Raw genomic sequence first — 25,757 nt, forward strand, 5'->3', positions numbered from 1 at the left:
TTTCCTAATGAAATTGGGGGGGGGGGAACCATCCTATTGACTTTCACCTTCTCTTGCAGTATATTCCTCTCCTAAACAGTCTCATAGGTGCTCATCCTGACCTCTTCATGGAGGCTTGCTCAGGCATCATGGATGATGGTTGGGTACTTTCTATTGTGAGCAATGGTTACCAACTTCAGTTTTGAGAACCGCCATCTCTATGAAGGACCCCCTTGTTCTTTCATCAGTCCAATCTGGTAACATTAACAGAATCGGTGCACATCCTTGTGGAGAAAAGAGCATAAGGTCCTGAACATTCTATTCATGATTCTTACTGGTAAACCAAGAAAGGTGGAAAATTTTGTATCATAATGATTTTCTCCCCACTAAATCAGTTATTCTGGAGGAAAATTTCAAGCTGGAGTCCACTTCCTCAATCCAGAATGCAATGCATTCATTCAGATTTGTGCAGTCCCGATCAACCTTCAGGATACCTAACTGTCATCCCTATATTTTCTCCACTTCAGAAATACTCCCAGTTTTGCTTGGGCGAGGATGTTTTCAGTTCCAGGTTCAGCTGTTTAGAATCACTTCCACACCCAGTCTTAAAAAAACCCTAGTGATGGGAGTAGTATCATCTTACCACAAATTACTGGGAACCCCAATTCTAGTATTTTGACTAATGTACAATGTTCAGGTTCAGTCCCTACAGTAGGATCAGTTCTTTTCTTGGCCCATAATAACTTGGTATGGTCTTCGATCTAACCTAGAAAATTCAGCACTCATTTAATCTTAAGACTTCTTCTGTGTCATAATGAACTTCCTCATGAACAAGAACTTAGTCTGGGTCCCATGGGATCACATCATGGCACTTGTAGAGATGCTTCTAGTAAGAACATTGCTGTCTGCTTGCCATTACCTATCCCTAATTGGGAACCTTGATTGCTGCTGCAAGTCTGGTTTCCTTAGGACATCTTTATATGCACCATATATAGTTTCTCTTTCTTGCAAGGTGGAAACCACACAGATTCTCTTATCAGCTCTGTTTCCCTTATTACCAGAGTTTCATTGTGATTTGCACTTGTTTTTGATTCAGTACAGATTCCTGACCAGGGTCCCCATGCATGCACCCATCCCCCCACTCCTATCAGTTCACTGATACATCAGATTCCGGTTTGATGATTTTCCAGGATCACTGGACATTGGGACTAACCATCAACAATCTAGAAACGAAAGCTGTATTTCTAGCTTGGTAAGGGTACATTGAAAAAGCTTTGGCGTCTGCAAGAAGATGCAGCATGACTCATGCATTGTCTGTCAACACTAACTGTCTCCAGTTTGATGGGAATTATGAATTTGTTTCTGTTGTGCATTAGGATTTGTTTGCAAAAATCAATTGCCTTCAGTAGATCCACTATTTATAAAGATCTCGAGTCAAATCTGTGCCGGGAATGATCAAGCTGGGCTTTTTTGCCCATTTTAGGGTACTATGTTGCTATCTGAATGCCTCACAAGGCAAAAGGAAGGGTAGGAAATGTGCTTTCCTTCCTCACAAGGGCTACATTGTCTCATGTTGGATTGTCACCACAATCAAAAGAGTTTATCAATCACTCACTAATAGAGACCTTTCTTTTATGAAACTAAAAGCCCATGAGGTTTAAACAACCTCCACTGCCTCAATGACTGATCATAATGCTCAGGAGGCAGCATTTGAGTCATCCCATGCTACCATCTCCTCCTACCTCCATTCATTAGCACAATAAAGCACAGCCCATATTTGCAACACATGTGGCTGAGATAGCAACATCCTGTAAAGTACAACTGGTGAGTACATTCCATTTAACACATCAGTGTACCTATATAACTGACAAATTAAGCTATGCATTAGCAATGGGTAGGATATTGCTGGTATTCAGATGTAGTTTGGGGGGATGAAATTTAATTATTTAAATTGATGATTTAATTAATTTTAATTATGCAACACTTAAGCAGCATTTTTGCCAATCTCCTTCTCCCACCCAGACTCTGCTGTCCTGATATAATTGTTGTCTGTGAAAAGAATACCTGTGCATGGGCATGCAAGGTGCATGAGTGGACTGTCATATCGACGGTTCTCCGCTGTGAGCAGATGTAGTCATATCCAACAGGTGAGGTTTTTTTGACACAAATAAATTAAACAAAACAGCGATGGGAAAGTATTGCACTATTAAAATTAGTTTACCCTTCCACCCCAACTTTATTTTACAGAGGTAGCACTTTGTTCCTTCTATCAATCATAGCTTTGCACAAGTGTTGTCTTTGTTGTTGTAAAAATCTTTTCAGACTAGAATCCTTGAATTTCCACAAACATTTTTAATTTTAGATCACAGTTACTTTCATTTTAGGCTTTATAAATGTATACTGCATAATTTATTTATGTCTTACTGTGGTTGCAATTTATTTTGTTCTCAAGGTTCGTGTTGTAACTGGTTCAGAAGTCATGAATTCCTGGGCACAGAAGGATCAGAATGTGACAGTTGTAAGTCAGTCTACCAACCTTTTCTTGAGAAGGACGAAGAAAGAATACTACTTAAATTTTGATTTGATAAATTTTAATATACAGGTAAAACCCATTGTAATGTGATGCTTTGGGTCCAAAGAATAACGTCACGATATAAGTGGTATCATGTTAATAAAATATTTTGAAAAACTTCCCCTTTGAAAATGTGCATTGAAATTTCAGTGTCGTCAGTTTTAACAAACCACTTGATCATATATCATTTGTTTTGGAAAAGTTTGGAAGTTAAGGCAATATTAAACTCAGTGCTGCGATTAAAAATCTGCTCAGGATATAAATAATCGGCTTTTCTGAGAGCATGTATTCAAGATGTTAAAAAGAGAGGTCACCTTAAATAAAAAAATGGGAGCCATGCTGCTGTTGCATTATAAGTGAAATCGCATATTAGCGAATCACATTATTACGGGTTTTATCTGTATCATCAATTTTATAATCAGTTTATGTCACCATTTTAAATATAGATGGCCTGAATGTAATTAACTCTGATTTAGTCAGTGTTGTTGAGAAAATGATAGAGTCACTTATGAATATTCGCAGTAAAATTGATTACGTTTTTATGAATGTATACAACCTGTTTTATAAATATCAATTATTCTTCAGTGGACAGATATCCGGTGGAAGGAAGATCCTTTTCTAATGAATTGAAGCAATTTTTAGAGACCTCTACAAGGACATTATGGTTTTATGTTTGTGACTTTCTTTTTGGGACCTTTTGTTACTAACTGTACAAACTTAAAGTTTTAAATAATGACTGAATTTGCTTTTGTTTGTGGAATAAAGCAAACAAAGATGTATTGTTTCATGGGACAACAATCGGTCACCATACCAGTTTGGTAGTACCATATTTGAAATATTTCATCGAATACCTGGTATCATATTTGAACCATTGCATCAGAGTAACTTGTACCATATTTAAACCATTATCTCAGATAATGGTATCGTATTTGAACCATTGCATTAGAGTAACTTGTACCATATTTAAACCATTATCTCAGATAATGGTATCGTATTTGAACCATTGCATCAGAGTAACTTGTACCATATTTAAACCATTATCTCAGATAATGGTATCGTATTTGAACCATTGCATCAGAGTAACTTGTACCATATTTAAACCATTATCTCAGAAAACATGGTATCATATTTGAACCATTGCATCAGAACACCCATTACCATATTTGAATCATTACATTGAACTCCTGGTACCTCAGTTTGAAAAGTTCCATCAGAACATCTGGTACCATATTTAAACAGAACACCTGATACCATATTTGAGCCATTCTATCAAAACACCTAGTACCATATTTGAACCATGCCTTCAGAATACCTGTTACCCTGTTTGAATCATTTCATGAGAAAATCTGGTGAATAGATGTCAGTTGTCATACTGTGCTTAGATAGTTGAAGCCATTTTGACAGCTGCTGTACCAATATTTTTGGATTTTTTGTTGTTGCTATGAATTGAAATACATTATTTCTTCTTGATAGCCCTGATAAATTTTGTACAGGCCAGAGATTTGTTAAAGCTTTCTCTAAGAGGGATTAAATTTGGGGAAATTGGTAAGGGTGGGAGGTCAGGAAATTTGCTTAACATCAATCACATATTTATCATATGGGATTTGTGATACCCACATCAGTATATTTTTGGCTATAAATCCAATTTGTCAACAGCAGATCCATCAGTTTAAATAATAACATAAAGGAGAATTTTTGAAAAGTCATGAAAAATTAATTTAATCCCCCCCCCCAACAGAATTAGCACTATAAAGTCTGCAGTACTTGTAGTGGGTCAGCAGTAATAAAATTCAGGGAAAACTATTCAATTGCATTTCAATTCTTTTAGGTTATGAATAATTTGGCAGCTGTGGGACCCCCTAAAGAGGACGAGGTTGAGGAATATGATGTGGTTCAGGGGCTAACAAAAGCTATTGAAGTCATGTGCCAACCCAGTGATCTCCAGCATACACTGAGAACCTCGTTAGCAGACAATGAGGCCTATGTAGATAACAGAGGAAGAATCATCTGCCTTACAAATCTAAAGAGGTTCTTGCAATTATTGTTTTCATTTCACATAAATTAGGCTACAAATTTTAACAATATGGACAAAATACATTCATTGACCCAGGTAATTCATGGGTTGGCTTGTTGATTGCCAATTTGGCAAATTTTGAACAAAATGTTGATCTGCTGAAAAGGTATACCTTTGTGAACTATATCTGGTAAACAAAATTTATTTTGCATGCAACTTTTCTGATGACTTACCTATTTTTGATGCATAGCCTGTTTGTGACAACTCAAATTTGACCCTGTTTGCTCTCTGTACAGGTAAAGAAATAAATCAATTTTATTCCTGTCAATTTTAAAACATTACATTAAGCAATTGATCTATCGCTAGTTGTCAATCATTCTGCTTGATTGACCAATCAGCGAGCGCTATTATACACACCTCCAGAGTGTGTTTATGTCCACCATTTTCCTCCGACAAGCTGCTTCTGTCAATATCGACTCGGCTATTGTATATATTTACAAATTTCGCAACGGTTTGGCAATTTTTCGATTCACATTGGTGAAGAGGTGTAAATGGGGGCTTTAATAATATTTGTAGAGATAGTGTTATCAATATTTTTTATTACATTTACATCTAAAAATGAAACATGCATCTATATGCAGTATGAGTAAATTTAGTCATTGGGTGAAAATGATTTAGGCAATCAATAATTTTTTTCAGTTCTTCAGTTGAATGCTTCCAGATCATAAATATGTCATTTAAAAATCTGAACCAAAGAGATGGATTAATCTTTTCGCTTTGAATAAAATCCTTTTCTAATTCACCCATGAAAGGGAAGAGTATATAGGAGCCATATTAATACCCATTATCTGTATGTAAGTCGTATTATTAAATTGAAAATAATTATTTTCCAAGATAAGTTTTTATTATTTTACAAATATCTTTGCTAGATAGTGTGCCATTATTAGGATTGTTATCAAGAAAATATTTGCACGCTTCAATACCATCTGCATGCGGAATTTTGGTAGTGATGTTACTTCTAATGATACCAGGATTGAAATTATCAGATAGATGTGGAATAGACTTCGACTTTTTAATGAAAGTAGTTGTATCTTTAATGTATGAATGAAGTGATTTCATTAAAGGTTGTAAAACACTATCAATACATTTGGATAGGTTTTCAGTATATGAATTACAGCCTGATATATAGGGTCATCCTGGAAAATTTAAAGGTAAATTATGGTCAGGATTTGTATGAGTTTTGGGTAATACAGTGTGGCCCCGCTATAACACAGTAGTTGGGAGCCATAAAACCTGACCGCGTTATATACCGAACCATGTTATATGCAACCAAGTCAGTTAGCTAAAGAAAATGTACCCCCCAAAACAATTGTGGGGGTGGGTGGGTAATAAATGTGGGCGGTAAAATACGTGCTTCGTCGGCACAGTTACCATCTTAAATTGATGCATATTAAATGAGAAATACACCTGTAGTGAAAACAGAGAAGACATAATATAATAGTTTACTTTATTTAGAGAACCATGAATTGGTACATATACATGAATCCTGTTTATATATAAATGGCTAATGTATAGCAAAAATAGAGTATCAACACCGTGTACTCACCTGCAAACCTCATCATATACACTGAATCCACAATACAAGTGATTCCATCGAAAATATGCACACACACATCTTTAAAATATTCATTAATTTTGTAACAGGTCATATTGGTCTAAATTCTGTGGAAAAACATAGCACAATCACGTAAAGAATGACGAAGCATATTTACTTTAAAGTATGTTCCAAGTCGGTAAATGTTAGTTTGCGTTTTAAGTCGCTGTTGGTAGCATTCGTAAACATAAACTTTTTCCCTACAAAAAGGAAACTTTCACAGCACAGTTAACGTGTTCCAGTCACGTTGGAAAATACAAAAATCCATCAGATTCCATCACTTTTATTTAAGTTTGGTACTGATTTCTTTTGAAGAAAAGTTCTTTGCTGTTATTGAAAGATTGTAGTCGGCTTTCTTTGATGAAGGGTGCATGCGCTATTGAAGTCACCACTAAAGGACAGCTTTGAGAACCAAATGAATGCCCATTCTTATTGTGACACCAACATCAAATAATTGTATTGCATGATTGAGACTGGTATTTTTCCATTTGCTGAGTATGTATTCATAACAGTCGGTGCTTCAAAGGTAATATGTTTCCTTTGAAATTTCAGCAAACTATTTTTTCTGGGTACATTTTTAAAAAGGAATTGGCCGTCGTTTAGACTATTCTAGTTACTGTCCCTCCATGCCTAATGAATAAACCAATAAGTAAGATGTATTTTTGTAATTTTTTTGTTACATTGTGGTAGCAGCTTGATGCTGCCTTCCACGCATGCGTCTAAAAATTAACAAAGGGTCAACGGACGATAGAGACGCATGTGTTCTGATGACAGGGATTATTGCAGAAAACGTGAGTGTTCTGAAGGATTTAATTCTGAGTGAAAAGAAGAGGAATTTTACTTACCATCCACATACAAATGTCAGTCTTTGTAAATATATTAATTACTAGTGAGCGGCCGAAAATCCAATGAAAGGTCGATTACGAGACAGTGCCTCGTCCAGTTCATCTCTGTTACCAGAAATGTCAACAACAAAAAAGTGGATATTTCACAACATACAGAACTCATGCTAGATGTCAGGATAAGTTGATTATGATATAACAAGGCACTGTTTAGATGGTTTATCAGTATGGACAAAGAATTTGTTTATGTAACAATAGATAAATTTGAGTGCATTTTATATCCAGTTTGCGGCTTCCTTTCATGGGGACTCTGAATTCTGCACTCCAAGCCAATGGTTGTATATAAAAGTTTATCCAAGTTTGCGACATTGGCGAAGACCTACACGATCCCAGAATAAACTTTTTATGCGTTTTTTATTCTTCTTACTTTTAAGGAAAAAAAATAATACTTTTCGTGTACAAGAAAAATATAAAATTTCAGGAGCCAAGCCACGATCGTCATGTATTATTCATCTGCAATCTCTTCCCCAAAATGATAAGCAACTTGTTATGTTTTTTCGTACTTTTTAAGATTATTTTTTTTGTGCACAAAAAAATATATGCATATGAAATTTTGGGAGCCATACCACGACCTCGTTATATCCGAATTCGCGTTATAACAGAGCGCGCTATAGCGGGGTCAGAATGTATGTAGAATTGAGGTGTACGCATGTTAAGAGGGAAAGTATCAAATTCCTCATATACGGAATTATTATTTTTGAGGTGTGCATATGTTAAGAGGGAAAATATCAAATTCCTCACATACGGAATTATTATTTTTAGAGATCTCATTAATGCATATTGAATTTTTTAATTTAATTTCTAATTGACGTTCAACTTCTTTAACATAATCATTTTGATTCACAATAATAATAGTGCTTGACTTATCATCCTTTTTAATCACCATACTGTTGTCATTCATTAGATTATATACAGACTTAATTTCATCCTTATAAATATTACTATGATATTGATTTAATTTAGTTAATATCTCTTTTGTGATCGTGTATATATAAAAATATAAATATGAATCATGTAAAAGATGACTTAATTCTGTTATAAAAAGGTTATTTGGGTGACAAGTTTTGGGATGACTTCTCCAACCAATTGGGGTGACTTCTCCAACCACTCTGGGGTGACTTCTCCAGATACATGGGGGCAAGTTCTCCATGGGGCGAGTTCTCCTCATACCGACGTAACTTAGTGAAGTGCAAGTGATGGATAAATGCTCTCGCTTTCTGCCTCTGTCTGAATGTTGTTTCATATGGCAAATTTTGCTCACCAATATCGGCTGTTATATCTTTTAATGTTATCACGCCCGCCATTTTCACAGAATGTTTGTCGGAGGTTAAGAGGTTGTCAAGTCATGTGTTCGGTAGGCGGAGCGATCTACCTTCTGGTGTAAGGTCAGTTGAAAACTCAAGTGTGAAACTTGTCTACATCAGTCATAGATCACGAGTTGACAAACCAAGTTTGAACCAGCATGCATTGTACTTTTACAGTTTAAACAAATAGACAACTGTACAATATGTTCTGCTCTATTATCAGATGAAAAATCAGCTGATGTCACTCGTGTCTTAAATATATAATCAGTTATGATATTATCTTAAAATCGGCTTATGTAGCTCGTGTCTTAAATATATAATCAATTATGATATTATCTTAAAATCAGCTTATGTAGCTCATGTCTTAAATATATAATCAATTATGATATCTTAAAATCGGCTTATGTAACTCGTGTCTTAAATATATAATCAATTATGATATTATCTTAAAATCAGTTTTGTAGCTCGTGTCTTAAATATATAATCAATTATGATATTATCTTAAAATTGGCTTATGTAGCTCGTGTCTTAAATATATAATCAATTATGATATTATCTTAAAATCAGCTTATGTAACTCGTGTCTTAAATATATAATCAATTATGATATTATCTTAAAATTGGCTTATGTAGCTCGTGTCTTAAATATATAATCAATTATGATATCTTAAAATCGGCTTATGTAACTCATGTCATAAATATATAATTAATTATGATATTATCTTAAAATCGGCTTATGTAGCTCATGTCTTAAATATATAATCATATATGATATTATCTTATCATAAATAAAGACTTTGCAGCTGAAACACTTGGGAAGCTGCTGGTGATGACATACAATATTATTCTGTTTAATTAAGCTTCTTGTGGGTCGGTGGTTCTTTCCAGGGTTTTCTCAGGTTCTTCCTCTACCATTTATACTGGCCACCATGTATAGCCTATCTTGTGCTGAAAAATGGCGTTAAACCCTACAACAAGAACAAGCGTTAGTGTTTTTTAGTCTTTATGATGTGAATTTTTTCCTTTTTTGTGCATTTGTAGGTCAGCATTTGATTCCTATTGATTTGGGCTAAATATTTTGTGTCCCAATGTCTGGACATCCATCCACATACTAACCTCTTTGTTAAGAATTTTAGCTTCCTTTTTTCCAGTACTCTTTTATCCCACCCTCTTCATGTTTAGAATACTGGTCAGAGAAGGAGTTTGACATGAGAAACCTTTTTGTGTTTCTTTAATGAGTATGTGGATGATTTGCTATAAGAAATGTGGGTATGCGAGAAAGCCTGCCAGTAGCTTCACATGGGTCAGTGGTTCTTTTGGGGGGTTTTCCGGGGTTCTTCCTCCACCATTAATACTGGCCGCCATATATAGCCTATCGTGTGCTGAAAAATGGCGTTAAAACCCTACGACAACAACAACAAGAAATTACTTAAGATCCTTACAAACCATCCATTATTACAAGGTATTTTTACAGTGATTTTATTAGTTTCATTGGTTTGTTTTTGTGGCTTATGGATGATATATACAGACTCTTATGATTTCTTGTTGAGTGTGAATGAAAACAGTACCAGTATAAAGTCAAATATGACCACAGTGGCACCCATCTTGAAATCTTATCACTACTCCTCCTGAGCAAATGTCATAGTGATATCAAGGTTTCACCTTTAGTTGGTTCTAAATGAAAATGTACAGAATCTGATGCCTAATATGGCTGCCACATTGGCCATCTTGAAAATCTTAATGCTAGTTGGATGGTGATATCGACATGGGGTTCTCACTGAAATACTTATTAAGATTTCTAGTTGGTCCCAAATGCAAATGTGGCAATCTGAGGTCCATTATTGCCACCACAGCAACCATCTTGAAATTCTTGTTATTCATAATCCTCCATAACAAAACATCATAATGATATGGGATTTTCTCCAGAGGACTTGTTTGGCCCTTAATGAAAATGATACAAATGGACCCTCAATATGGCCATCATATTGGCCATCTTGTAAATATGATATCTGCTTCTCCCAAATGTTTGACGACATCAACATAGTGATTTCACTAATGGACTTCTTATGATACCTAGTTGATCTTGATGATGATGCCAATCGTGCATCCAATGTGGCTGCCATGACATCCATCTTGCTGTCAATGATCCCCTTGAATGAAAGTTCGTATTGACATGTGACTTCCTCCAAAAGATGCCCAATGATGTCTGCTTGGTCCTAAATGCATGTGATACCAATCTGACATTTATTATGTCCAGCATCACAGCAGCTAATTTAAAAATCTTGTTATTGCTGAAGAATATCTGAGATGGTTTCAACACTCAGCAGGAAGGAATAATCAAATTTTGAATTTGTTTTGCCCATTTGAGTGTCAGCCCCATTGAGGGCCTCTAGCTTGTTTGTTTTGATGGTTTTAATGGAACTTTCAACACAGTATTGGCTATATTGTGCTGTGGAAATTGGAGCTAAATGACTTGTCTAAGGACACACCAAGGCAGCCATCGTAGACTGCTTTGGGTGGGCATCAATCCTTGAATTCTTTGATTACAAATCTGATGCTCTACACCATGTCCAGATTAAGGTCACTATTTTTCTGTAGTAAGTTTCTTTCTAGAGCAGTGTAATTTAATCTATTATAATCAGTGTGAGAAAAGCAAGATAAACCCATTTATATTTTACATTTCAGTGATGCCCAGATTCGGATGTTGGAGGGTTGTGTCAGCGATGTTCTGAATGAGCACAGTAGCTTGGCAGAAGAAACAGACAAGTAAGTGCTGCTTGTTGTTTCTGTGTTTTATGTTCCACCTTCAACTAGTATTGCCCTGTTATTCATCATTCATTGCATGATATCACCATGGTAACCATATTTATTGTTGTGATTTGAGTCTGGAGATTGCAGGTTTCCCACTTTATCACCATGGTAACCATATTCAATGTTGTGCTTTGAGTCTGGAGATTGCAGGTTTCCCACTATATCAACATGGTTGTCATTGTTCTAGGGTTTAATGCCACTTTTCAGCACAAGATAGGCTATACATGGCGGCCAGTGTAACTGGTGGAGGAAGAACCCTGGAAAACCCAGGGAAGAACCACCAACCCACGAGAAGCTACTGGCAGGCTTTCCCACATACCCACGTTAGCCGAGCCTTGGATTCGAACCCACGCAGACAGAGGTGAGATGGCAGTGATCCGGAACGGTGAGTACTTTAGACCACTTGGCCACTCGGGGACCATTATCAACATGGTAACCATATTCAGTGTTTTGCTTTGAGTCTGGAGATTGCAGGACTGCCACTTTATTAACATGGTGACCATATTTAGTGTTGTGATGAGTACAGATATTGAAGAATTCCCCCAGTTTAGATTTATATTGTTTGCTGCACAGGTGTACAAATATCAGATTATTACTTGCATTTTCCCCCACATTGCCTCAAATAAAAAATGAGTTTTGACCAAATTTTGTTGATGTCTTGTGCACTTGTAGTTATAAAGAAGTCAAAATGTCAAAGGCCATAGCCATGGTAAATCTGATAAGAAATTAATGGTTCCTGCACAGGGTGTTTAGATGAAGACTGCATTGAAACCAACTGGTCAGTAATCCCTTGATTCACCCATGCCCTACTAGTGACTCCATAACAAACTATTAAAATACTGGGTGGGCATTTAATGTTCTTTTCACAGTACTCTTGGACACTTCTCACCATGTAATTATTCTGTAAAGTGGTTTTGTATTCCAGATGTTTAAGTATAATTTTCATATTTGTAGGGATTTTGGACAGAAAAACATGGGAAAGTAAATTGAAGCCAAAGGCAATAGATTGAAGTCCAAATGAAATAGCATGTACATTAAAAGTAAATGCATTTTACAATAAATGTGTTAAATACTCTAAATATACTGTCATTATATTGTGTGTTAAATACTCTAAACATGCTCTAGTGATATTATGTATTAAATACTCTAATTATACTCTGATATTATGTATTAAATACTCTAAATATACTGCCCTGATATTGTGTTAAATACTCTAAATATACTGCCCTGATATTATGTGTTAAATACTCTAAATATACTGCCCTGATAATGTGTGGGAATCACAAAGCAAATAACTATTATTGTTGTGGTTAGTTTGATTTCTAAGTTTAATAATAAATGTACAGACATCATTAACAGATGAAAATAACTCGGCAAACATAGGGTATATAAAGTTCGAAGGCTATTAAGTTGTATTTGTGCTTTAAATTTTCAGTATATACCTCAACAGAAAATGTGCAATGGTAAAATGATCATAAAAAGATGAGGAAAAACACAATTTGAATAAAAAATTTATTGATAAAATTTTATTTGGATCAGAATCATCAGCAGTTTGAAGCAGTTTTGAAATTAATGACCCTAAAATCCACAAATTAATTATCTAAAAATCCAACCAATTAATTACCATAAAATCCATAAATACTAAGGTGTATATTTGAAATTAAATATTGATACAAAGAAATCATACATACCTACAATCTTTTGTTCAAAATGCAAAATACTAAGGTGTATATTTGAAATTAAATATTGATGCAAAGAAATCATACATACCTACAATCTTTTGTTCAAAATGCAAAATACTAAGGTGTATATTTGAAATTAAATATTGATGTAAAGAAATCATACATACCTACAATCTTTTGTTCAAAATGCAAAATACTAAGGTGTATATTTGAAATTAAATATTGATGCAAAGAAATCATACATACGTACAATCTTTTGTTCAAAATGCAAAATACTAAGGTGTATATTTGAAATTAAATATTGATGCAAAGAAATCATACATACCTACAATCTTTTGTTCAAAATGCAAAATACTAAGGTGTATATTTGAAATTAAATATTGATGCAAAGAAATCATACATACGTACAATCTTTTGTTCAAAATGCAAAATACTAAGGTGTATATTTGAAATTAAATATTGATGCAAAGAAATCATACATACCTACAATCTTTTGTTCAAAATGCAAAATACTAAGGTGTATATTTGAAATTAAATATTGATGCAAAGAAATCATACATACCTACAATATTTTGTTCAAAATGCAAAATACTAAGGTGTATATTTGAAATTAAATATTGATGCAAAGAAATCATACATACGTACAATCTTTTGTTCAAAATGCAAAATACTAAGGTGTATATTTGAAATTAAATATTGATGCAAAGAAATCATACATACCTACAATCTTTTGTTCAAAATGCAAAATACTAAGGTGTATATTTGAAATTAAATATTGATGCAAAGAAATCATACATACCTACAATATTTTGTTCAAAATGCAAAACTCTGTCATAATTAGGCTATTTGTGTGTAACAAAAACACCTGAAGTATGCAGTGCATCATGAATTTAAAAAAAAATGGGTTTTCACCTGTAAATAACATATAATAATAATAATAATAATAATAATAATAATAATAATAATAATAATAATAAAAATTATTATTGTTATTATTATTATTATTATTGTTGTTGTTATTAATTGACACAGAAAATATTTATTAAGTAACTGAAATTTTCTTGAGTTATGGACTGAAGTTATAATACAAACAAGGTGTAAAAACAATAAAGTTAGTGTTTGTCAGATATGAATTTTAAATTTGAGCTGGGTCTCTGCTGATGACATCTTAGTTAGATAAAACTGTAGTTTACTGTATTTCTCAGATGGTAAGATATGGGTTGATACAAATTTGGGTGGGAGTGGGTGTGGCTGATATAAATAGGGGTGGGAGTGGGCATGGCTGATACAAATTGGGGTGGAGCTTCTGCTTATCATTGGCTAAGTCCCTGATAAATAGGAGATTGTGGCAGAAAATGAAGTGAAAGAGAGAGGCAAAACTTAAGATATGTTAGGTAAGGTAAAGTTTGTAGGATTTTATGTTGGATTTAACAAATAAATATAATAGTTGTACGTTGAATAAACATTGTCATTAGTATGAAAAATGATCATGCAACATGTAAGAGACGCACATAAACCGATAACTCCCACCCATGGAATATCTCAAATTCAAATGTGAGATAGCTCAGTAATATTACAACTCTATAGTCTTGAACTAAGTAACAGAAAAGAGTAAAAACCAGAGTTTTATAAAATTCAACAAAAAATTTATTTTCGAAAATACTTGAAAATTTGAACTTACAGTATTGTGAATTAAATCCCAAAAAGTTCAATAATAAGTTCAAAAGTATAGAGTATTCTGAATGAATTCCTGTGGTGTTCCAGATGAATTCAAGTTTCAAATGTGGTGATGTACCATTAGCCTTGAATGTGCTTATGTGCCAGCAGTCTTGCTGTATCACAGTGATATAAGCCAGAAATGTCCTTGAGTGAGTTCATAGTCATCTAAAAATAATTATTTAGCTTTGTGGTATATTATTTACAAAATAACAAAAAGTTAGGCAGGCACTAAACTCGATTACTGCCCAAGCTCAACCACACAGTATAGATATACATAACATATAATCATAGATTAGGAGAAAAAGTAACACACAATACAGATCGAATACATATAGCAACAATCATTTTGAATACTCTCACAGTGTGTCCAGCATTAGTTCAGGTGTCACAGATGAAACTAAAACAAAAAAACATATTTATAATATAATGCTTGAAATCATGTCATCATACATGGAATTGAAGTGTCATCCAAGTAAAGAAAGCTACATTCTAGCTAAAGATATCAGAATTTTAGGAACATTTTGCCAAATGATCACATACATAAAAAATATAAGATCAGTAGACAGAGGTCTACAATTGATAAATGTCACAGGGCATGAGCATCAAACTGTACTTACTATTTTGTGTCTCGCTCACTCCTTACATCAGATATAAAAACTTTGATCTAGAAACATGTTTTTTGTTTTTTTACATGAACTAAACAGGTACCTTAAGGGCTAATTTTATTACCTGGGTAATTATGAATGGGTGAGTACCTTAATACCTGGGTACCCGTTAACACCTTTAATTGTAGCTCACTATCACTTCCAATATCTTTCCACAGCATTGAAAGGAACACCCACATCACAGTTGATTGCTTGTTTATCAATTGATTTGTCATCTGGATCCGCTTCACAAATACTAAGACCTTCTCTCAAGTGGGGACTCATTAGGTCATCGTCTGGCCCATCCTGTGCTGTGTGGATTCCATGTGACTTAAAGGCATTCATGATAATGTCCTTAGTCATATATTTCCCAGCTCAGCTAACATAGGTGATGAGATCTTGTGTTTACTTTTGAATAGAGTTGTCCTGGGGTTCATCACAATGACTTCAGTTCTCCGCCATTGCCAAACCATGTCGATGGCTTTCCTGTGGGTCAAGGAAGAAGCCTATAGATTTTAGGGTCAAAAGGTCAAAGGTCAAATCCACTGTGACTGAAAGAAGAAAAATGTTTTCTGCACAATAACATTAGTCCTGCATTATTACTTAAACCAAACTTTGGGGAGGCTTATACTTGGGATAGGAAGAAGTCTTTGGACGTTAGAGTCAAAAGGTCAGATATCAAGGTCACTGTTACTGAAAAAAGAAAAATTATTTCTGTACAGTAACATTAATTCTGTATCACAGATCTGGACCAAAGGTTTTGTATTGCTTACACTTGAGGTATGGAACAAGGTTATTGGATTGGGGTCAGAAGGTCATGGTCATTGGTTTCTGCACAAACAATAAGGTGTGATGTTGCTAAGGGTCATAGAGTAATTTTAACTGGTAAGATGTTTCTCAGTCTGATCAGATTGTAATATGCAATCAAGCCATTTGCATGTGAATAGTTTTTATCTTACCTGTTAATAGTGACACAAAGACGTGTGTACCAATTTTCTGTTAGCAGTGTCTTTGACGATGACATTTATATTATGGTCCTGTAATAATGTTTATAATAAGTCACACATAGTCACATATCTTCCACTTAAGATGCTGTATTCAACTAAAACTTTGGGATAGTGTTATTATGTTTCAAAGGTTTGTACCCTGATTTGTTAGGAGTTCATGCCTCACCTGCATAAGAAGAAAGCAGACGACATTATTGTCAACAATTTTTAGAATTTGCATACTTTGCAAGTTGCAGGTTCTTAAAGTCACGTGTCTGCAGTATCAGCTGCTGTATTACATTATATACTCACTTAAAAGTTAAGTCCAAATTCAAACTGTTGTGTTACCATATATGCTTACTTAAAAGACATCTCCAAATTCAGACTGCATAATTTGCAGGCAGATCTGAGTCTCTGCAGTTTGTTTGGAGTATTCTGTAAAACAAAATAGACCCCAATCTGTCAATACATTCTGTGATGTCAGATTAAAGTCTGTTGTGTGCAGTTGGACTTATATGCAAGTATATACAGTAAACTAATTTTTTTGATAATATTGGGGTCACAAAGTATTTTACCCTGATATGCTAGGAATTTCTCTCTTGCCTGCAAATGCAGAAATATGTCACAATAATGCTATTTACAGGTGAAAACTCATTGAGTTCCTATGTCATAATAATGCTATTTACAGGTGAAAACTCATTAAATTCCTGTGTCATAATAATGTTATTTACTGGTGAAAACTCATTGAGTTCCTATGTCATAATAATGTTATTTACTGGTGAAAACTCATTAAATTCCTGTGTCACAATAATGTTATTTACAGGTGAAAACTCATTGAGTTCCTATGTCATAATAATGTTATTTACTGGTGAAAACCCATTAAATTCCTGTGTCATAATAATGTTATTTACTGGTGAAAACTCATTAAATTCCTGTGTCATAATAATGTTATTTACTGGTGAAAACCCATTAAATTCCTACATCATAATAATGATATTTAAATGTGAAAACCCATTGAATTCAATTGTCATAATAATTTTATTTACAAGTGAAAACCCATTAAATTCCTATGTCATCGTGACAGTATTTACAGGTGAAACCCCATCAATTTCCTTTGGCTTAATAATGTTATTTACAGGTGAAAACCCATTAAATTCATGTGGCATAATAATATTATTTACAGGTGAAAACCCATTAAATTCCTATGTGATAACAGTGTTATTTACAGGTGAAAATCCGTTAAATTCCTATGTGATAACAGTGTTATTTACAGGTGAAAATCCGTTAAATTCCTGTATGATAACAGAGTTATTTTCATGTCAAAATCCATTCAGTTCTTATGTCATGATAATTTTTTTTCCATGAAAATTGAATTCCTGTTGGAACTACAGTGCACAAAGGTCGTTTCCATGGAAATTGAATTCTTATTGGAATTACAGTGCACAAAGGTTTTTTCCATGAAAGTTGAATTCCTATTGGAATTACTGTGCACAAAGATTTATGCCTTCTGCTTTATGTCAGTAAGCAACAAAGTTAATAGAAGGTCCAGATATTCCTTAAGTTTTGTTGATAAAATCTGACTCCTGCCTCATTATTGAATCATGAAAAGACCAATTAAATTGTGAGTTGCTGATAGTATTTCCTTTTCATGTCTGTTTTTTAAATACATACTGGATTTCACCATGATTTTCTCAGCAGATACACAAGAATGTTTTAGACATTATAATTTTACATGATGATTAAATCACCTCTGTTTTTTTAAAAAGTCAGTATGTAGAGGTATGTAACAAATTGCTTCTTATTCTTTGTCAGGTTTTCATAGAAACAACTGAAAAGCTTATAACTGAGTCAGTTGTTAGCATGCCCGACTCACAACTGAAAGCCATTGTGTCATCTGGTCAGGATATAAATGCAGTATTACATTGGTACAAATATAAATGCAGTATTACATTGGTATGAATATAAATGCATTATTACATTGGTACAGATATAAATGCAGTATTACATTGGTACGGATATTACATTGGTACGGATATAAATGCAGTATTACAGTGGTATGGATAATGTGGGTTGGGCAAGATTTGCAAACTTGACTCACATCTTCACTCAATTTTGTGTAGTATAGTAAAATTCGACAATTGTTTGTATAAAATAGCACATTATTTCTTGAGATCAAACTGTTGAATAGTATGCATGATAATGGTTTTTATACCATTACTTGAGCAGATAATTAGCTTGCTTGCTTTCTACGTAGTATGCACCATTATAGTTGTTTTTACCATTAATTGAGCAGATTATTAACTTACTTGCTTTCTGCATAGTATGCACCATTAAAGTTTTTATACCATTAATTGAGCAGATTATTAGCTTAGTTGCTTTCTGCATACTATGCACCATTATAGTTTTTATACCATTAATTGAGCAGATTATTAACTTACTTGCTTTGTGTATAGTATGCACCATTATAGTTGTTTTTACCATTAATTGAGCAGCTTACTTGCTTTCTGCATAGTATGCACTGTTATAGTTTTTATACCATTAATTGAGCAGATCATTAGCTTGCTTGCTTTCTGCATAGTATGCACCATTATAGTTGTTATACCATTAATTGAGCAGATAATTAGTTTACTTGTTTTCTGCATAGTATGCACCATTATAGTTTTTATACCATTAATTGAGCAGATCATTAGCTTGCTTGCTTTGTGCATAGTATGCACTATTATAGTTTTTATACCATTAATTGAGCAGATCATTAGCTTACTTGTTTTCTGCATAGTATGCACCATTATAGTTGTTTTTACCATTAATTGAGCAGATCATTAGCTTACTTGCTTTCTGCATAGTATGCACCATTATAGTTTTTGTATCATTAATCGAGCAGATCATTAGCTTACTTATGCACCATTATAGTTTTTATACCATCAATTGAGCAGATCATTAGCTTACTTGCTTTCTGCATAGTATGCACCATTATAGTTTTTATACCATTAATTGAGCAGATCATTAGCTTACTTGTTTTCTGCATAGTATGCACCATTATAGTTGTTTTTACCATTAATTGAGCAGATCATTAGCTTACTTGCTTTCTGCATAGTATGCACTATTATAGTTTTTGTATCATTAATCGAGCAGATCATTAGCTTACTTATGCACCATTATAGTTTTTATGCCATTAATTGAGAAGATAATTAACTTACTTGCCTGTTGCACATTTTCCTACTAAACATCTGTTGCCAATCCACCGATGAATTTGACCATTATACCGTTTCATTCTGTTTATTGGAATACTCATAGGCGAGTTTGTTTTGTGTGCATTAGCATGATGAGATGTTGTAGTTGCTTTTCCAGTGGCAGCAGTGCTAGCAGTGGCATTTTCATCAACAGTGTTAGAATTTTACATTACAACTTTTCAAATGTTAATTTTACATTACAACTTTTCAAATGTTACATATCTTTAACAGATTTTACTCTGAAATGCTTTGATAATAGCACTACAGGTTTAAAGTTTATGCGGTGGTACACAGCATTTCCTGTCTCACCTATTTGTGATATTCTGGGAGTTTCTGGTTATCCTTTTTCACCTGCTTGAGTATCATTGTAAATAATATTTAAGTTTTGTATACAAGGTTTTGAAAGGCAGATATCTTCTTTATCATTAGCTGCTTTCACATGGAATGTTTGGGTAATGTTACTATGGATAATGTTACTATGGATAATGTTACTATGGGTTTAAAGTTTGTATACTAATAATCTAGAAGTACCTGCAATGTTTGGATAATGTTACTATGGGTTTAACTAATAATCTAGAAGTACCTGTGTTGTTTCTCTTGCCTGCTTAAGCAGAAAACAGGTTCATTTTTGTGTAAAGTGTGTTAAAGTTCAACATATTTTACATCAGTTGCTGTGTTCACCTGAAAATTTAGGATAATATTACGATAGGTGTAAAGTTTATATGCAGGTATGTGAAGAGTTTTTGTCTCACCTGTCTTAAACATTATGGTTTACAATGTTAAAGTTTTGTATGAAAGCTTGCAAATAGTCAGGTACAGGTATTAACTAGGACATGGATAGAGTGAGACACAGAGTTTTTCAGAACATTTAATTCAACAGACAACAGCTCTGCTGTCTTTTGCATGATATATATATATATATATAAAGTCGGGTCCCATTGCAAACAACATAGACCCTGATCTGCTGTTGCATAATGCACTAGATCAGAGTCTGTGTTATTTGTTCTACTGATTATTACTAAATAAACTGCATAGACCCAGATTTTTTGGCACAGTATGTGATGGCAGATCTAAGTCTATGGAGTTGGCACTTGGACCTAACTTATTAGCAGGTATAATAGAGTCCATGTTGGGGTTTGGATGGATACAAGGAAATCCCAGTCATGGGGTTACATTATTTGTCTCCCCATGAGGAAATATGGCAAGTATTGCTATTACTTGTGCAAGGATATGCTACATGGAAATATTTTTGTGCAATAGCAACCCCTCCCCATAAGCCAAAGTACAAAATATTGTTAAACTATAAAGTGTTTAAATAGTTCATGGTGTGGTAGGGTCCAAAAGCAAGGATTCAAACAGTTTATTGATGTCTTCATCACAGATGGCCTCAGCAGTTCAAGGTTTACTTCCTTTCCCTTTCTTCTTTGGGTCTTTCTGTCAGCTTTTTAGGGGATCTCTCAATTGGTAAAATTCAGGGCCATAGACCAAGCTAGTTTTATGTCTGTGTCCTCTCAAGTACCATTCAAAACTACCCATTAAAACAATTACAAATAACCTGTGTTGTCTGAGGTACCATTCAAAACTTCCCATCATACCTATTACAAATAATAGCTTAAACACTGTGTAACTAGGGATAATCTTTTTAATATAAATGACGTAGATAACGATATATTTTCATTTATGAATTCTACTAAATAGCTAGAATTTATGTGTGTGCATCTGTCTTTCTCAAAACATTTTGTTTGTGTTATCAGAGTTGGAGAGGGCTTGAGCTGCTCATACCTCAAAGGTGCTTTATGAGTGGATTTCTTTTTGTCTTATCCCTGTTGTTTTTGTTGTTTTCTTGTTTATGTTGTTTGATTTTAAACAACTCCATCAAGCACAGCAGAGGACAACAAGAGTTTCTTCCCTTGAAAAGTAGTTCCTAGCATAAGGAAACAATGACTGAAACAACCTGTCTGAGACAACCAGAATGAGATAAGAAAAGTAAGGTTAGCAAATGATCTTGATTTCTCAGTCTCATACATCAATGTTCTCAGTGTTTCTTGCAGTCCTCAGCATTGCATAGCTTTTCATAGATTAGTGACCAGGGTAATATAGATATTAGTTAACTGGTGTCAGCAGCATTTTCTTCATCATCACATTAAAAGAATCTTTGTTAAAGTTCTTGCATAACATTTTTGCTACAGTGAAGATCACAGCATTATACCATAGGCTGTGGCATCTTTGGCCAATTTTTCCATAGGCTGTGTCATATTTGGCCTATTTTTTCCATGGCATATTTGGCCAATTTTTCCATTGGCTATGACATACTTGGCCAATTTTCTATGCTGACCCTGTTATGATCTTGACAATTATGTCAGGTTGTAATCATCAAGGAGAAGAACTTGACAGATGTGTGAAGCCCAGAACTCTGTTATAACATTGTTGAGCCCATTTCCTGTAAACATCGGCTTTTATAGACAATGATATAATATTAATCTTAGTGTTACATGTACTTTAGTCAACACTTCTTTCAGTAATGGAAACTTGACATTGGGAGACATGTATTGGCGATAGAGATAATCTGATTACTTACCTTACATCACAATATGAATTAATTATTGGTTCTGGATAAATTTGAAATAAAATGTGGCCACTCGTGAGAAGAACATTTGACATTTTTGTACTAATATGCTGGCCCCTGGTGGCATTAGAGAGGTGGCCGTTCTTGAGGGGTACTTTTGATTACAAACTCATCGGTGCCAAGGGATTTTATCCATAAGAAGTAGATGGCCACTGGTTGGGGGGTGGGGGGTGGGGGGGCTGTTCAAGAGGGGGACCACTGTATATACACATACATACATACATACATACATACATACATACATACATACATACATACATACATGCATGCATGCATGCATGCATCACACACACACACATACACACACACACACACACACACACACACACTTGTTACACAGTTACATAAAAGTAAACATCATTATTAGCTAACCTGGCTGTGAAGCCAAACAAACTTATAGGTAGCCTTGTGTCATTCGTTCCTCAACAGTTCCCATTTTAAACTTCTCAAAAACCACCAGATCAGTTTGGAGCAAATCTAGCAGAGTATCCTGTTATGAAAGGCTTTCAAATTTGTTAAAACAATGCACAAACTTTTAACTGACATCTTCTCAAAACCATTGAAGAGAATTTGATCAAAGCATAGGTGATCTTTCAGATTTATATAAATGATGCTAATCTACATTCAAATATGGCCACCATTACTAAAAATTGAAAAGTTGCCATTATTAAAAATGTAAGAATCTTTAAACAATCTGTCATGGAAAGACTTGTAATGATGAATCCTATTTTGACACATGAGGGGTATGACTTGTAATGATGAATCCTATTTTGAAACATGAGGGTGTGACTTGTAATGATGAATCCTATTTTGACACATGAGGAGTGTGACTTGTAATGATGAATCCTATTTTGAAACATGAGGGGTGTGACTTGTAATGATGAATCCTATTTTGACACATGAGGGGTGTGACTTGTAATGATGAATCCTATTTTGAAACATGAGGGGTGTGACTTGTAATGATGAATCCTATTTTGAAACATGAGAGGTGTGACTTGTAATGATGAATCCTATTTTGACACATGAGGGGTGTGACTTGTAATGATGAATCCTATTTTGACACATGAGGAGTGTGACTTGTAATGATGAATCCTATTTTGACACATGAGGGGTGTGACTTGTAACGATGAATCCTATTTTGACACATGAGGGGTGTGACTTGTAGCGATGAATCCTATTTTGAAACATGAGGGGTGTGACATGTAATGAAGAATCATACTTTGGCACATGAGGGGTGTGACTTGTAACAAAGAATCCTATTTTGACACATGAGGGGTGTGACTTGTAATGATGAATCCTATTTTGAAACATGAGGGGTGTGACTTGTAATGATGAATCCTATTTTGAAACATGATGGGTGTGACTTGTAATGATGAATCCTATTTTGACACATGAGGGGTGTGACTTGTAATAATGAATCCTATTTTGACACATGAGGGGCGTGACTTGTAATGATGAATCCTATTTTGACACATGAGGGGTGTGACTTGTAATGATGAATCATGCTTTGACACATGAGGGGTGTGACTCGTAATGATGAATCATACTTTGACACATGAGGGGTGTGACTCGTAATAATGAATCATATTTTGACACATGAGGGGTGTGAATTAAGTTGATGATTAAGAATATTTGCTCATATAAAATTAATCAGAAATAATAATAAGTCCACCCTTTCACTGTATTCATTTAGAAGGGATGGTCTTATTTGATCATTGTATTTCACTGCCTGGCTACTGGAAACATTACATCTAAGTAACGTAACACAACAACCTCTTTGGAATGCTTGCTATAAGGAAGGTATACAATTGACTTTCTTTATTATTAAATAATTGAAAACTCAGATTTTAAATGCATAAAAACATAATAGCATAAGAAGATGAACAAGTTCTTGTAAAAGGTACATAAAGCCTTTGTAAATCATTCAGTATTGACATATTGCTGGTAGTAAAATGGCCAAACAGAATTCTGGGCTTACATTTCTTTGCAATTATAATCACTGTTTCATTGAAGTAAAAAAATAAATAATAATAATAATAATAATAATAATAATAATAATACTCTAGTTGAAGAAGTTGATTCCAATATTTTTAAAGAACTATTCTACCTGCAGTGTAGATTCCCAGTATTACATTTATATTACAGGTGCGTTGTTGTTTGAGACTAATAATTTCAGAAAGGTGCGGTCTTGAACAAGTATAACTATGATTGATCTTTTTAAAATTTTAATTAAGTTACATTTAGTAACAAGTACTATCTTTTTTTCTCACTTCTATTTACAGATATTTAACTTAGTTCATTGTAAAAAAAAACAACTTAACTTTGCAACAAATTTAAAAAAATATTTATTAGTAAACGCATCACATGCTTGTTTCTGGACGTATTTGAGAGTATTTGGGCAGTATTTGGGTACATTTGGGCAGTATTTGGATAGTATTTGGGTATATTTGGGAAGTATTTGGGTATATTTGGGCAATATTTGGGTCTATTTGCGTAAATCGTGCCACCGATCTTCAATTGCCTTTTTCAGCTGAACAATATTTAGGAGGTTAAGAACATTTCCAGTAAAAGGATTATCATATAAATAACGTAAACAAGTACATGGCTATTGATGAATCCACTCCTTTACAATGCAAGTTTTCACAGACCAGTCTTGAATTTATTATTATTGCATGTACAAGATTGATTGATGACTTGGCTGCTGTGATTGGATAATTACATGCTCTGCAACCAGTGGAAGAAGGCAAAATAAATATTTCCTAGGACTTTCCACAACTTGTCAATATTTTTTTTAAATTTAAAAGCAGTTAAGTAGATAAACACCTGCTATGAGTATTATGTGGGGTCCTTCAATTATCTCAGTTTTTTTTTCTCATAAGTTAAAATTATCTCCCAGATTCTGATCGCCGCAGACCAGAAGTGCCTTATCAGGCACACAAAAAGTTCCCATCAGCCAACCGTCTAATGACCCTAGCACTTTTTCATCGGGTTAAAAATAAAAAATAAAAATATTAAAAATTATTTTTAAAAATTATATATATATATATATATATATATATATATATATATATATATATATATATATATATATATATATATATATATATATAACCAAAACTATCTACCTACCCTTATTTTAAAACCAATGCAATATGAATTACACCTGGGGTGAGGTGGGGGTGGTCTCATAAACATATAAACAAAGGAGGCTTTAACAAAGCACAGACATTATCAGTCTTTCTAAGACAAGCAAGGTCAAGAAACATAATTCATATAGAATTGCATTTGAAGAAAAGAAACCCATTGGAGAAGTAGCTATTGAAGTTCAGATAGACCTCCTCCACAGATAAACTTGCCATGTATTTGCAGTTGGAAAACTACATGTCCAAAGGAAATGTAGATGGAAGAGTTCATCTTCAGGTGTTAGAATTTAGGTGTATAAATTAAAATCGTTATCAACTACAAGTACACTAACACAAGCTTGCGTTTTTTACTTGATCCTTTACCACTCACATTTTAACTACTGACATACATTTTTACTTGATCACTGAAAGGATAGATGTGGCTTTGCAAAACTTAAATGAGGATTACAGATGTTGCCATTTTACTTGGAAAATGTCTTTTACAGTACCTTG

The 25,757-nt window shown here is 34.0% G+C and overlaps 1 protein-coding gene across 3 annotated transcripts in view; it reads left to right on the plus strand.

Moving 5' to 3' along the window:
* LOC149803970 (integrator complex subunit 13-like) overlaps window positions 1-25,757 on the plus strand; it is a 281,070-nt gene that overhangs the window by 53,164 nt on the left and 202,149 nt on the right. For all 3 annotated transcript variants that reach the window (XM_089953810.1, XM_089953808.1, XM_089953809.1), the window contains 3 exons: window positions 2,432-2,497; window positions 4,380-4,579; window positions 11,110-11,190. In XM_089953810.1, coding sequence (XP_089809936.1) covers window positions 2,432-2,497; window positions 4,380-4,579; window positions 11,110-11,190 — 347 coding nt within the window. The remainder of the gene's footprint in view (window positions 1-2,431; window positions 2,498-4,379; window positions 4,580-11,109; window positions 11,191-25,757) is intronic.

The sequence above is a fragment of the Sinohyriopsis cumingii genome, chromosome 3, assembly GCF_028554795.1.
Source record: "Sinohyriopsis cumingii isolate HCF-2022 chromosome 3, ASM2855479v2, whole genome shotgun sequence".
Taxonomy (NCBI): Eukaryota; Metazoa; Mollusca; class Bivalvia; order Unionida; family Unionidae; genus Sinohyriopsis; species Sinohyriopsis cumingii.